General features: G+C 47.5%; 1 protein-coding gene across 3 annotated transcripts; it reads left to right on the top strand.

Annotated features, from left to right (window-relative positions):
* The first annotated feature begins 95 nt into the window (after positions 1 to 95).
* Positions 96 to 12,359, top strand: LOC106649155 (E3 ubiquitin-protein ligase hyd). 3 transcript variants are annotated; one of them, XM_014366432.2, is made up of 13 exons: positions 96 to 1,401; positions 2,177 to 2,377; positions 2,450 to 3,091; positions 3,163 to 3,523; positions 3,591 to 6,834; positions 6,919 to 7,342; positions 7,472 to 7,829; positions 7,903 to 8,257; positions 8,399 to 9,915; positions 9,993 to 10,548; positions 10,635 to 10,965; positions 11,075 to 11,453; positions 11,528 to 12,359. In XM_014366432.2, exons 1-13 carry the CDS (start codon positions 1,334 to 1,336, stop codon positions 11,738 to 11,740), a joined length of 8,649 nt encoding a protein of 2,882 aa, XP_014221918.1. In that variant the 5' UTR covers positions 96 to 1,333; the 3' UTR covers positions 11,741 to 12,359. The 3 variants fall into 3 exon arrangements, with proteins under 3 accessions (XP_014221918.1, XP_014221920.1, XP_014221919.1); XM_014366434.2 differs by having other exon boundaries at positions 97 to 1,401; positions 6,919 to 7,318; XM_014366433.2 differs by having other exon boundaries at positions 97 to 1,401; positions 7,903 to 8,251.
* Positions 12,360 to 13,100: the final 741 nt, after the last annotated feature.

The raw sequence follows: 13,100 nt of genomic DNA, 5'->3' as shown, positions 1-13,100 counted from the left end.
TTCGCCTGCACATATACACATTTGGAATTGGAATTCTATGTTGTGTGTTTCGCGGCGGCACAAGCACGTGTGCGCGAGCGAGACAGCACGTCGAGTGCTGCGGCTGGTGGAGGGGAGAGGGAGCACAGTTGGAATAACCACGCGAGTATTAGCACAAGATAGACACACTACACTAGACGCGAGAAAGAGAGAGACGCAGCTAGTCCGAGCAAAGAGCGAAAAAGAGAGCATACAGAGCCACAGAGGGAGGACGACGGAACGAATGGTCTCTCTCTCTCTCTTTTACATGCACTTTGAGTTTTCGCATCGAAGCAGCAACAGCAGCAGTGTGTTTGTTGGTACGATAGAAACATGGCCGATGATGAGGATGTGAATTCCTCGTGAGAGTCGTGCATGCCAAAGGAACTTGAAACTCAGCGATAACAGCTACAGCCAGCACAGGTCGTAACTTGTACACCACCTATAGTACATTAGTCAGAGGCGGAAAGAGAGAGGCGCCCCTGGTCGGGAGAGATTTTTGCAGTGTGTGTTATAGTCATCGTTATAGCTGTGCTGTGTTGTGCCAAGGAGCCAGTTTTGCACACACACACGCGCAAAGTCGACGAGAGAGTTAGACAGAGAGAATCGATCGTTGGACTTATTACAGCAGATTGAGTGGGACTAAGAATCGAACCTCGCGATTCACGCGATAATACCGTGTGTGGTGTGCGCGAAACAAAATTATATTTTTATCGAAGTACAGTAGCGCGGCGGCGCGAGTGCCGTTGTTGGGACTGATAGAGAGAGAAGGTGCACCTCGAAGACGATTTTATACGTTTTCTGTTGTTGTTTTTTTTCAGTGCATCGCTACACTTCTCTTCGTTGTTTTTTTTGCCGAATTCCTTCGTAACGTACGACCGAATACATCATAGAAAGATCTCGAGACTCGAGTGCGTTTAAATAAATTAAAATTTAATAATAATCCGCGCTCCTATTATATTTATCAACAACATAACCCACATCCGTCGTGCTGTGCTCGGAGCAGGCGGCTCTGCGTGCTACGTTCGTGTGTGCGTATTAGCAGTGTGTGTGTGTGTCCGTGCGTGCTGTGCTGCTGCCGCGGGCATGAGCTGTGTGTATCACCACGGCAGTCGTGCTCTGGAATCACATCGCGGCGCAGAACCACAGGCGTCAGTTGCTACACTTGGCAGAGGAAGAAGGAATTAGAGAGAGAGAGAAAAAGAGAGCGAAAAAAAGCGGGTGAGACTACCCGCGACGACAACGTACATAAAAAGCGCGCGTGTTGTCCTCGTAGACGGCGATTTTCCATGAGTCGATCATCGTCGTCATCAACATGAGCGGCAGCAACGTACACTTCGTCGTTCATCCCTTGCCAGGGACGGACGAGCAGCTGAACGACAGGTATAAAATAATAATCTCTTTTGCAGCTGCTGCGATGCGTGTCTCGTGTCCGTTACGCGTTTTCTCCTCTATATTCGTAATACTCGTAGATGACGTTATCTCGTCGTCGTCGATCGTCGACGGCGGTCGCGCATTTGCAAAACTGCTACGGGTGTGTGTGTATATGTGATTGGGCCCGCTCGCACCCAACGGAAAACTCGTTAATGCACGTACCACGGGATCACCTTGGGTATTAGGAGAAAGATCCGTCGAAAGTGTGTGTGGGCCTACTGGTACAATACAGTTGTGCTCTTTGCACGCATTCATTGAGAAATTTTTCTCTCCTCTCGCGGTTCTCTCTAATTAGGTTATAACTAATGACTGTACCGTTTTTCGCCGTCGAGTTTGTCAATGCGGTCATGCGCCTCTAGGTACACGCGTGATCGCGACGACAACGACGACGACGACGACGATGATGATGATGATGATGATGATGATGATGATGATTATGATTTTTTTCAACAATGACGATTGCCATTGCGCGCCTGATAACGGGGATTTATTATGGATGACCGATAAAACTAGAAAATTTATGAACAACGTTGTTGTTAACTATTAACTTTCAACATTTATAGAAATCATTGTTCGATTTATTAAATGTAGAGAACAGTAACTAATAAAAATGATAAAAACGAGCCTTTCTGCAACTATATGGAATATTATTGTTAAGGAATTATTATTGTTAACAGGCAACTTAGCGAAACTTTTGTATTCATGCTGTTATTATATTTTGTAGGTTAAAAGAAGTCTCAGATAAAGTTAACAGATATGGGTATAATTCCATTCCTGCCTTAAATGGGCTCAAAGGACCACTCAAAAAATGTGTCGTTGGGCCATCACATGTTGCATTTCTTACAGATGATAACAAAGTTTGCAGAGTTAGTTATACTGTTTTATTTGAAAGACTTGACTTGCGTAAAAGCGAGCCCAATAGAAAGTAAGTTGTCAGTTTTCTTATGAATTCTGTATTTCGATGGATTAGGTAATTAAAATATTGGTTTTTAAACAGCTCCGGCAAAGGACATGTTGGTGGAAATAATGCCAGTACCAACTCCAGCAGTAGCACTGCTGCAAACAGCAACAGCAACAGTGGCCCTACTGGTACCAGCAGCAACAGGGCCACCCTATCGCGTTCCAGAGCCCGAATAATGCGCAGCAGTTCAGCTATACGTGGAGGAACAGGTGGTGGAGCAGGTTCTGGCACCGGAACTGGTGGTGGTAGCGCTAGTGGAAATGGTACTGGGAGTGGTACAGGTAATTCAGCAGCAGCAAATAATAGCACCAGTCGAATTGGACCACCAGGTGTTATTATGGGAGCAAGTGGGTCGAGTGGCAGACCAATAGTTTCTGTAGCTGCACCTTTTGTTCCTGAGGACCTTATCGCACAAGCTCAAGTTGTACTACAAGGTAAAAGCCGCAATCTCATCATGCGTGAGTTGCAAAGGACCAATCTCGATGTAAATCTGGCCGTGAACAATTTACTGTCAAGAGACGATGAAGAAGGTGACGATGCTGATGATGCAGCTGACAGTTATGTACCAGAAGATTTGATTAGTCTCCTCGATGGTGGATTTAGCAATGAACATTCAGTTATTATTGATGCAGATTCGATGTTTTCTGAAGATGTATTTGGATATCCTGGAATGAGAAAGTAAGTTATGAATTTTTCATTTTTGAATATTCTATAATGATCAAATTATATTAATGGTTTTTCTCAAACAGTCGTAGCAGTTCGTCTCGCAGACTCGGTTCCGAACGAGAAAATGAACGAAGCACCGAGCGAGATCGCGACAGGGACAGCTTCAGTCGTTGGAGAGACCGCCAATATTACGGCCCAAAGCGTTGGCTGGAGACAGCATTAAAAGACTCATGGGAAAAAGACCCCGATATCAAAAAGAAAGAATTAGCCTCACAAAGTCCTCTTTGGATTTCGGAGGAGCTTGAATGGTGGAACGATCGCATCGATTCAGCGCCAAGATTCGTAAATATTGCTTGTCTTCATAGCGAATTGATAGCCGTATCATCAGTTGGACAACTGTACCAGTGGCGTTGGTCAGATGCTGAACCATACAAGAATCTTGAGGTATGTTTTATTTTCATCAGTATTAAAAAAAAAAAGCATGTTAAATTATGAAATAATTTGCTTTCAGAATCCCAATATACACCATCCCAAGACTGTTTCTCTAAATTTGATCAACGAAAAGATTGTCCTCATATCAGCCACTTCAATCCGTTGCACCGTGAATACGGAAACCGGCAAAGTTGCTACTTGGTTAGACGAAACATTGGGTCATGTATCATCCAGATTAGAGCATCCAGCTCAAGCGTTTACAGAATTTACCATGGACAAAATTGTCTCCCTTCACACTTGCTCTCTGTACACCGTCGCAAGATTGGAAAGCGGAGCTCTCTACTGGTGGGGTGTGCTACCCTTTGCCCAACGCATGAAGTTGTGGGAAAAGTACAAATCCAAGGCTCGAAAGCACAAACCATCGGCCGCTACCACTCAAGAAATCGGCTACGGCAGTAATGTTTGCATGAAGAACAGCCCGATCTATCAAGCCGGAGCCATCGGCTTCACCGTCACCAACGGGGTACCCAAAGTCGGTCAACTTCTGTCCGCCGTGTGGAATCTGGACGCCATGTGCCGATTCAAAATTTTACCGGCCGGTGTGCTGCCGTCTATCGTGGCGACCGACAAAAGAGAGTCCAACGGCAATACCACGACCAGCAGTGGCAACAAGTCCACCCACAAAGAGACCGCCGACAGGATCGACATGCCACCACCGCCTTCTCCGGCGTCCAGCACCTGCAGTGACACCGGCAGCATCACCACCAGTCAAAAGCGCCAGAAACGTCCAGCGCCCAAGAGCGACAACGACGCCGATCGCAAGGACGAGGAGGATTGGCACCTGAGAGATGTGGTGTTCGTCGAGGACGTCAAGACTTTGCCGATCGGAAAAGTCATCAAGGTAGACGGCGCCTACGTCATGGTCAATTTCTACTCCAAGGACAAGGAGAAGGACAGCAAGGACAAGGACGCCATGGACAGTACCGAGGACTTCGCCAAACTCTTGGCCGACTGTCGATTGTTGCGCAAAGACGAGCTGGTAGTCATCAAGTCGTCGATGAGCTCGCGAGCACCCGACTGCTTCCAGCGAACGCCCAGGCGCGTAAATATCATGGAAGGCGCCAACGAGAATCTGCTGACCATAGCGACCGACGGCCAGGGTATCCACGCCATCCTGCGTAACGGCAACAAGCTCAGCTACGTTATCTACAATTTGAGCACCGGGCGCTACGTGCAGGACTGCTACATTCCATCCGAAATATCCTCGTTCCTGGGCTTGCAATCGCAAAACATAAGCCTCACCAGTGCCGGCGAGAACAACGAGTGCTCGATGATTTTGCGCGACGGCAACAGCACTATCTACCCGATCGCCAAGGACTGCGCCGACGCCATCAGAGATCCGCACTGGCTCGACCTCATGCCCTTGCTGTGCCTGAGTGCATCCACCGTGCCCATTCCCAGCATTCCCTCGATGAATCTGAAGAATCAGGTAGCCGTGATCGCGCTGGTGTTCGACAATCTCGCGCTGATGCCACGCGTACTGCGTTGCGATTTCGAGGGCGTCAAGCAAGTCTTCAACGGTCTCGATTTGGACCCAAAAACACTGACCAATCAAATATCTATGATTTTCAACGAACGCTGCGACGGGAATCGCAACATATTGCACGCCTGCATCAGCATGTGCGCGCCACACTCGAACAAAGACCCGGATCAGGGCATCGAGAACGAGCTGGTCAACAATACCGTAGACAACAACTCGACCGCCATCGAGGAGCCCATACCAAGCCTGAACTGGCCCCCGGACAACTTTGACAATACGTCCGGTGAGGAGGACTCGCTGCTCAGCATCGGCGCCACCAGCCTCTCGCTTATGAACAAGTCCGGCCCCCAAGCCACCAATTACATCGTGGACCCGGCTGAACGCCGAAGCAACGCCCTGCTCATACTGAAGTACATGTGCGAGCATCCCGTGCTGGCTCCCCACATGAAGGACCTGCTCTCGGCCCGAGACGCCCAGGGCCAGACGCCGCTCATGCTGGCCGTGTCGGTCAGGGCCTATCACGCGGCACTCATCATCCTGGACACGATTCAGCGCATCGGCAAGGATGCCAAGGATTGCGCGTCCATGATACTGCCGTCCGACGTGAGTGCGGATTTGTCGCCGCTCTTCGTGACGTGTTGCAACGACACATGCAGCTTCACGTGGACCGGTGCCAAACACATTGACCAGGACATATTCGAGTGTCGCACCTGCGGCCTGACCGGCTCGCTGTGCTGCTGCACGGAGTGCGCGCGCGTCTGCCATCGCGGACACGACTGCAAGCTGAAGCACACCTCGCCCACGGCCTACTGCGACTGCTGGGAGAAGTGCAAGTGCAAGGCTCTGATCGTCGGTAAACAGACGGCCCGCTACAATCTGCTGTGCCGTCTGGTCACCAGCACCGATCTGGCGACGAAGATCAATTCTCGGGGCGAATCCATCCTTCTGTTCTTGGTGCAGACGGTAGGCCGTCAATCGGTGGAGCAGCGACAGTTTCGCTCGGCGCCGAGACAGCGCTCCACCTCGGCCAATCGCAAGAATCCCGTCTCGTCCGACAGTCTGGGCCCGGACTCGGACATGCCGGACCACGACCTGGAACCGCCGCGCTTCTCGAGGCGTGCCCTCGAGCGTCTACTGACCGACTGGCCAGCCGTGCAGTGCACCATCATGTCCGGCGTTCACGAGGGCGGCGAGCAGCTGTTCGGCGATCCAGCCCAGGCCAGCCGGCAGAGCGGTACCGCCCTGCTCGACAAGTTCACCCACTCGCTGCTGGTCAAGTGCAGCGGAGAGATGCTCGACAATCTGCTGAACACGCTCATTAGAGAGCTGCAGAACAGCGCCGTGCCCGGAAGACAGGAGGAGGCGGCCATAGTGGCGCGACGATTCGTCCGATCCGTGGCGAGAATTTTCGTCATATTCACGATCGAGATGGCTCCCACGACGAACAAAAAGAGGAGCACCAGCTTGACGTCTCCGCCTCTGATGAAGTGCCGCAGAGTGTTCCAGGCTCTGATCAAACTGGCCGTCGAGGAGCTGTGCGAAACCGCCAACTCCTTGATAGCGCCCGTTCGTTTGGGGGTAGCCAGACCGACCGCTCCCTTCACCCTGACCAGCTCCGCCATCGAAGTCATAACGGGCTCCGAGGAATTATTCTCCATCGAGCCGTTGATACCGCATAGCGGTCTGAATGCGCACAATTTGGATGTCAACTTATCAGGACAAGTAGGAAACAACAATCTAGTGCGCGACAATTCAACCTTGGACGATACCGAGCAAGGTGAAGGTAATTTCTCGAATAAATATTGTTACTTACAAGTTTTTTTTCTAAAACGAATGAGCTTCAATGAAAACTTATGTACTTTTGCAGACGTACCCATGGATCTCGACGGCGACATAAGCGAGCACGAGGAGACAGCCTCTGTCGCCGTGTCGACTCAGCCCATCGGTGACGAACCCGCCGCCGCCGACGCGAACGCAGCCGCGGACGGCGAGTCCGACGGTGAGCTGGACCTTCTCGTCGAGGCAGAAACTGAATCCGACTCGGATGACAATCACAGCAACCAGGACGCGGCCTCTGCTCAACGCAGCGTACAGACGGGAGCCACAGCCGGCTCTGACGGTGGTATGAACTCGATATTACTGTATCCCGAGGACGAGTCGGGCGACAGTAGTCAGCAAGATGACGACGAGAGTGACGCCGGCGAGACCGACGAGCAAGACGCCGAAGAATTCCTCCAGATAGGTGACGAACAGTTGGAGAGAAGGAGGTCAGTTTATGTGCCAATGCCAGTGTATGTGAACCGATTTTGTTTTTTATATTTTTTTCGTTACCCTATGGTTTTCACCGTCATGCTCGACTTTGAAAGACCACGGACACGCAGATCGGAAAGTAACTAATTTCCTTTGTCCTCATTTTTTAGTGGCACGTCCGGTCAGTCGCATCGCAACAATTTGGCACCCGTCTCCATGCAGTGGGCCATACGTAATCGCGAGCCGAGTACTAGAGCTACCGGACTCAGAGTCACGGGCAGCAGCAATTTGGTGTTCATAGATCCGTCGTCGCTGCGCAGATCGGCCGCCACGTCCGCGGTTGCTGCGACGGCCCAAGAGCCAATAACCATGGGTACAACTGCGAGTTGTCTGGCCAGGGCGTTTGGAATCGTCATCAGGCAGATTGCCGATCTGTTGACGATGATGCACTTTTACAAAGCGGTAGCACCAGAACCGAGATTGACGAGACAACTGGACGTCACTTACATGGACGCCATCAATTTACAGGTACGTGACTCTTCCATTTTTTTTTAACGCTCGATCAGTTAGTCACAGTGAATAAATGATTGATTTTATGCAGGCCTATTTGGAGTCGCATTTGAAGCCGACTTGGGACTGGCTTCTCACCGTCATGGACGCGACCGAGGCTCAACTACGTTTCGGCGTCTCGCTCACGCGTAGCGCCGACCCCACTCACCCGGGGCATCCCTTGAACAATGCACCGTCGTTGGCGGCTGGAAATTTCACTGGTTTGTTAAATTCGGCTGCTATGCCGTTTAACTCGTCGTATCATGGCTTGAACGCGGAGAGTCGCAGTGCCCGAGGAGGTGGTATTAGCGCGTCAGCGAACGTTGGAGGTGGATCCGGATCGAATCGTTTGACTGTTGGATTCAGTGGCGTTGGCGATCACACAAGAAACAATAGAGAACGTGAGGGTATTTACTTTCAAAGGCTCATTCGTTACATTTTTTTTTCACCTCGAGAGCCCTGAATTATTTCCATCAATAATTCTGTTTTTTTTCTTTTTTCTTTTCGTTTTTGACATAATATCTGATCGTCCTTAATGTTTCGAATAGGTGTCGATGGCGGTCATTCAGCTCGTCGTGAATTTTTATCCTATTGCCTGTCCCTGATGAGAGCGCACAACGGAGAACATCGTGACAGTCTGCCGGTACTCGACGTGTCTGCATTGCGACATGTGGCTTACGTTTTCGACGCTCTGGTGTATTACATGCGCTCGTTGTCCGAGCCAATGTCACCGCGAGGAGAGGCTCCGAAGGACAGCAACGACAGCGCTTGGAACGACCAAGATGAGAACGACAACGAGGAGAACGACGACGATCCACTGCAATCTAACGTGTCGATGGAGACCGAGACGGTCGACGCGTTTCCAGACCTGTTGAACTTGCAGCAGTGCGCTCCGGCGTCGAATGCTGCGCCCGGCAAAGGTCGCAAGCATCCATTTTTACAAAGGTCGGATTCTACTTTGTGCCTGGGATGCCCACCTTTGGATCCGTTCGAGACTCCCATGTCTGAAGCTCTACCGCTGGCAGACCAACCCCACTTGCTTCAGCCTCACGCGCGTCGCGAGGACTTGTTTGGTGTTCCACGACAAAGTAGTAGCTCATCCAGTAGCAATCCATTGGAAGGCCTACCCACGAGATTAGGCTTGTCGTCCAGAAATGGCGAGAGTCAAATCAGCACATCAGCCTTGGGTATCGGCCAGACCATCGAACAAATGGCCCGCGGCGATAGAAAACATCCCGGAGCAGGTGACTCCGACGCCAACAGAAGTCAAGAAAAATCGCGAAATTTCGATACTTCGGAGCCAATGCAGACATCCAGCTCGTCCTCCGAGCATCAGCAGCCACCGCAACAGCCGATGCAACAACAAACCGATCGAGCACCGATAATCGTAGCTCCCAACGGTCAACCGATAGACACCGAAAACAGCAATAGCAGTGGTAGCAGCGGCAAAGTCGAGCGTAGCGTTATCGTTCGTGCTGGTAGCAGCAGCAATGTCTGCGCCTCGGAATCGGCCCAGAACGTGACGAGGCAGCAAGCCTCGATAGTCGAGACAGAGCCGATTAACGAGGAAGCCGTGGACTTGGCGCTGCCCGCACAAGAAGTGTCGATCGAGACAACGCACGCGCAAGATCAGGCCGCTTCGTTGCTGCCGTCGCGAGCTCAGGTTTCAAATATCGGTAATAAGATATCGCACAATGTACTCTTGGGCCGCTGGCGATTGTCGCTCGATCTCTTCGGTCGCGTGTTCATGGAGGACGTTGGCCTCGAAGCGGGCAGCATCGTTTCTGAACTCGGCGGATTCCCCGTGAAAGAAGCCAAATTCAGACGAGACATGGAGAAGCTGAGAAATTCTCAGCAGAAAGACATCACCTTGTCTAAGGTGGAACGCGACAGGACGCTACTTCTCGTGCAAACGATGAAAGAGCTCAATACACAGTATAATTTATATAATAGACGAGCATCGAATACTCCACCATTAGCAGTAAGTCGTGTCAAAGTCACTTTCAAGGACGAACCGGGAGAGGGTTCCGGTGTAGCAAGAAGTTTTTACACAGCAATTGCAGAAGTAAGTTCGATTACCCGTAAGTTTTCTTTATTAATTAGCGAACGATAACTAATGAACTTCGAAACTTCACTTTACAGGCAATTTTGGCAAACGAAAAATTGCCGAATCTCGAAGCGGCGCAGATAGCAAAATACACGCCGTACAACGTGATGCAGAAGAACAAAGCCAAGGATCGCGACCGCGATTTCCGCCGACAGAGCTCGCGCACCTCGGGTAAGGGTCGAGAATCGAGACGTACGCTCTCATGCGCAGCGCGCTCGTTCCATCCCACGAATCCACCGCTGGACAGCGGCTCGTCGGCCAACAATCAGGGCGCCCATCAAGGCCAGTTCGGCCATAGCACCAACGACCACCTGACGGTGCACCAGCAGCAGCTCGGCGAGCGACTACACCCAAAGGTTCACAACATAAAGCCGGGCCACGCGGACAAGATCACCGGTATGCTGCTCGAGATGAATCCCGCGCAACTGCTGATGCTGCTCGCCTCGGAGGAGGCGCTCAGACAAAAGGTCGACGAGGCCTTCGATCTCATAAACAGTCACTCACAGGATATGGCAAGCGAAGCCTTACTCGACTTGGACGTTTTCACCATCACCGAGACTCGGTCTAATAACAAAAGAAAATTAACGATGGGTAAGGGTAATTTAAAATTTGACCCATGTCCATTATAAATGTGAATAAATTCTTCATCTCCATTTATTTTTATATAATTGTTTTAGATACAGCTATGATGGATGACTCAGAGGATAATGCACCTTTGTTCTACACGCCGGGTAAACGAGGTTTTTACACGCCCCGCCAAGGCAAGGCGAGCTACGAACGTTTGAATGTATTCAGAAATGTTGGCCGGCTCATCGGCTTATGCCTGCTGCAAAATGAACTATGCCCGATATTTTTGAACAGACACGTTCTTAAATACATTCTGGGCAGACCCATTCGGTTCCACGATCTCGCGTTTTTCGATTCAGTGATCTACGAGAGCCTCAGACAACTCGTTATCGATGCCGAAAGTTCGAGCTCAAACTTAATTCAACTGGAACTCACATTCAGGTAAGCTATTTAATTGAAATGTAGTAAATGATCAGCGATTTATAGCTCTAAATTTTGCATTCTTTTCAAGTATCATATCAGTATAATAATGTAAAATTTACTTCTACAGCATCGATTTGTGCCTGGAAGAAGGTGGAGGCTCGATCGAGCTCGTTCCCAATGGGCGCGACATTGTAGTGAATGCGAGCAACGTTTACGACTATGTACGCAAATACGCTGAAGTTAGAATGGTCAAAGTACAAGAAAAGGCACTCGAGGCTTTGCGCGAAGGAGTCTTTGATGTTTTACCCGATGGTGCGCTGGACGGTTTGACATCCGAAGATTTGAGATTGTTACTCAATGGAGTTGGTGACATCAATGTATCTGTCCTCATATCATACACATCCTTTAACGACGAATCTGGCGAATCGACCGACAGACTTGTTAAGTTCAAAAGGTGGTTATGGTCGATCGTTGAAAAAATGACACATATCGAAAGGCAAGATTTGGTAAGACGGTCCTACATTAATAATTAAAGTTTAATATTCATTGAGATGATCATGGACATTTTTTCTTTTCGTAGGTTTACTTTTGGACGGGCTCACCAGCTCTGCCAGCTAGTGAGGACGGTTTCCAGCCTATGCCCAGCGTAACAATAAGGCCGGCTGATGATGCTCATCTACCAACGGCGAACACTTGCATATCTCGTCTCTATGTGCCCTTGTATAGCTCGCGTCATGTTCTAAGACACAAACTCTTACTCGCCATTAAAACCAAAAATTTCGGCTTCGTTTGAGCTGGTTAAATTTTTGAATAATAATAAACAAACATTTTCTCCGCACGCACACCCGTACACACATCGTAATAATCGCATTAAAAAAAAACGAGAGCAATATTTAGCCACACTCGATAACTAAAACCGATTTTTTACTGCATTCATTATACTTTTATTTTGTTTTATCAACGATAGATGTAAAAGGGGGTGCTTGTGTGAAATTGTAATTATTAATAAAAGTGAATAAAACGTGAAACGTATGTTCATAACTTTTTACGAATAAAACAATGACATTTTAATTTGCTTGTAAGAGATATAAAATCATGTTTCAATCGAAATTTTTGTATACTTTTAGGACAAAACTACATGAAATTAACCAGAGTTTAGGTGTAAAGATTGTTAGAGTGCTAAAATTTTTGGATGTGAGTTCCCTGCTGCTACATCTATATAATAACTATACATAAATTATAAACGTACATGTGATGGGGTTATATATATTCTATATAAAGTGTAATGACATAAGTACATTATCGTTGTTATCATTTTTGAAAAAGTGTTCTTTAGCAAAAAAGTTAAAAGATACGCTAATAAAATCTTAAAATGTAATTATCACAAATTATGTAATCGTACTACGAAAAATTCTTAACTGTATACATTTATTACAGTTTTAGCTTAATTACTTTTGGTTCATCACGATGCGTAATTACGTTGAAAGAAGTGTCATATTTAGCTAATACAATATTAAATATATATAGTAAACTCGAGTTATTAACTTTCGCCAAAATCAAAAAAAAATATTTACTACCAAGGTATATTTGCAAAGAGCTAAAATGATTTGATTCATCATCACAATAGATTCAAATGTGAAAAAACTTGTAACATGACTTTTCTTACGCATTTTTTCTTTGTAAATATGAAAATCAACAATTGAATTTTTATAATGAAATTATATGAAAAAAATTGTGGCAGGGCTTCCACAAGCTTTGATTAATTTTAAGTTTTTTAAAGTCTCAAGAAACATAATGAAAAATATTAGCATTAAATTGTAGATCTTAATTGTGTGCTAAAGTTGACGTATATAATTATATTTTCATCTCTGGGTGAATCATTTTGAGTAATTATAAAGAAATGTTAAGTCATTACACGTAATTGCGGTTAAAGCGTATCAGTAAAAGTTATATCTTAATTTGCAAATGGCAATGCCTCTAGTTTAATTTAATTTAAAAATGTTAATTCGGATTTAAGTAAATCATCATTTTCATAACTTGGTTAAATTTTTGATTTTTTAAAAAAAAAACATTGATTTATGTTCGAAAATGAACTTTCTAGGGTTAATTAACAAACCACAAATCATTTTTATTGTTTCGTTTTATATTTTAGC

The sequence above is a fragment of the Trichogramma pretiosum genome, unplaced genomic scaffold (assembly GCF_000599845.2).
Source record: "Trichogramma pretiosum strain Unisexual culture from Peru unplaced genomic scaffold, Tpre_2.0 scaffold98, whole genome shotgun sequence".
Taxonomy (NCBI): Eukaryota; Metazoa; Arthropoda; class Insecta; order Hymenoptera; family Trichogrammatidae; genus Trichogramma; species Trichogramma pretiosum.
This window is presented reverse-complemented; position numbering and strand designations above follow the sequence as displayed.

What these genes read in the sequence shown, in the direction of transcription:
- LOC106649155 (XM_014366432.2), top strand. Translation starts at nt 1,334, where the DNA reads ATGAGCGGCAGCAACGTACACTTCGTCGTTCATCCCTTGCCAGGGACG. An exon ending in TGGACGCCATCAATTTACAG is followed by an intron (nt 7,830 to 7,902) that starts GTACGTGACTCT and finishes GATTTTATGCAG; the next exon opens with GCCTATTTGGAGTCGCATTT. An exon ending in TTTACACAGCAATTGCAGAA is followed by an intron (nt 9,916 to 9,992) that starts GTAAGTTCGATT and finishes TTCACTTTACAG; the next exon opens with GCAATTTTGGCAAACGAAAA.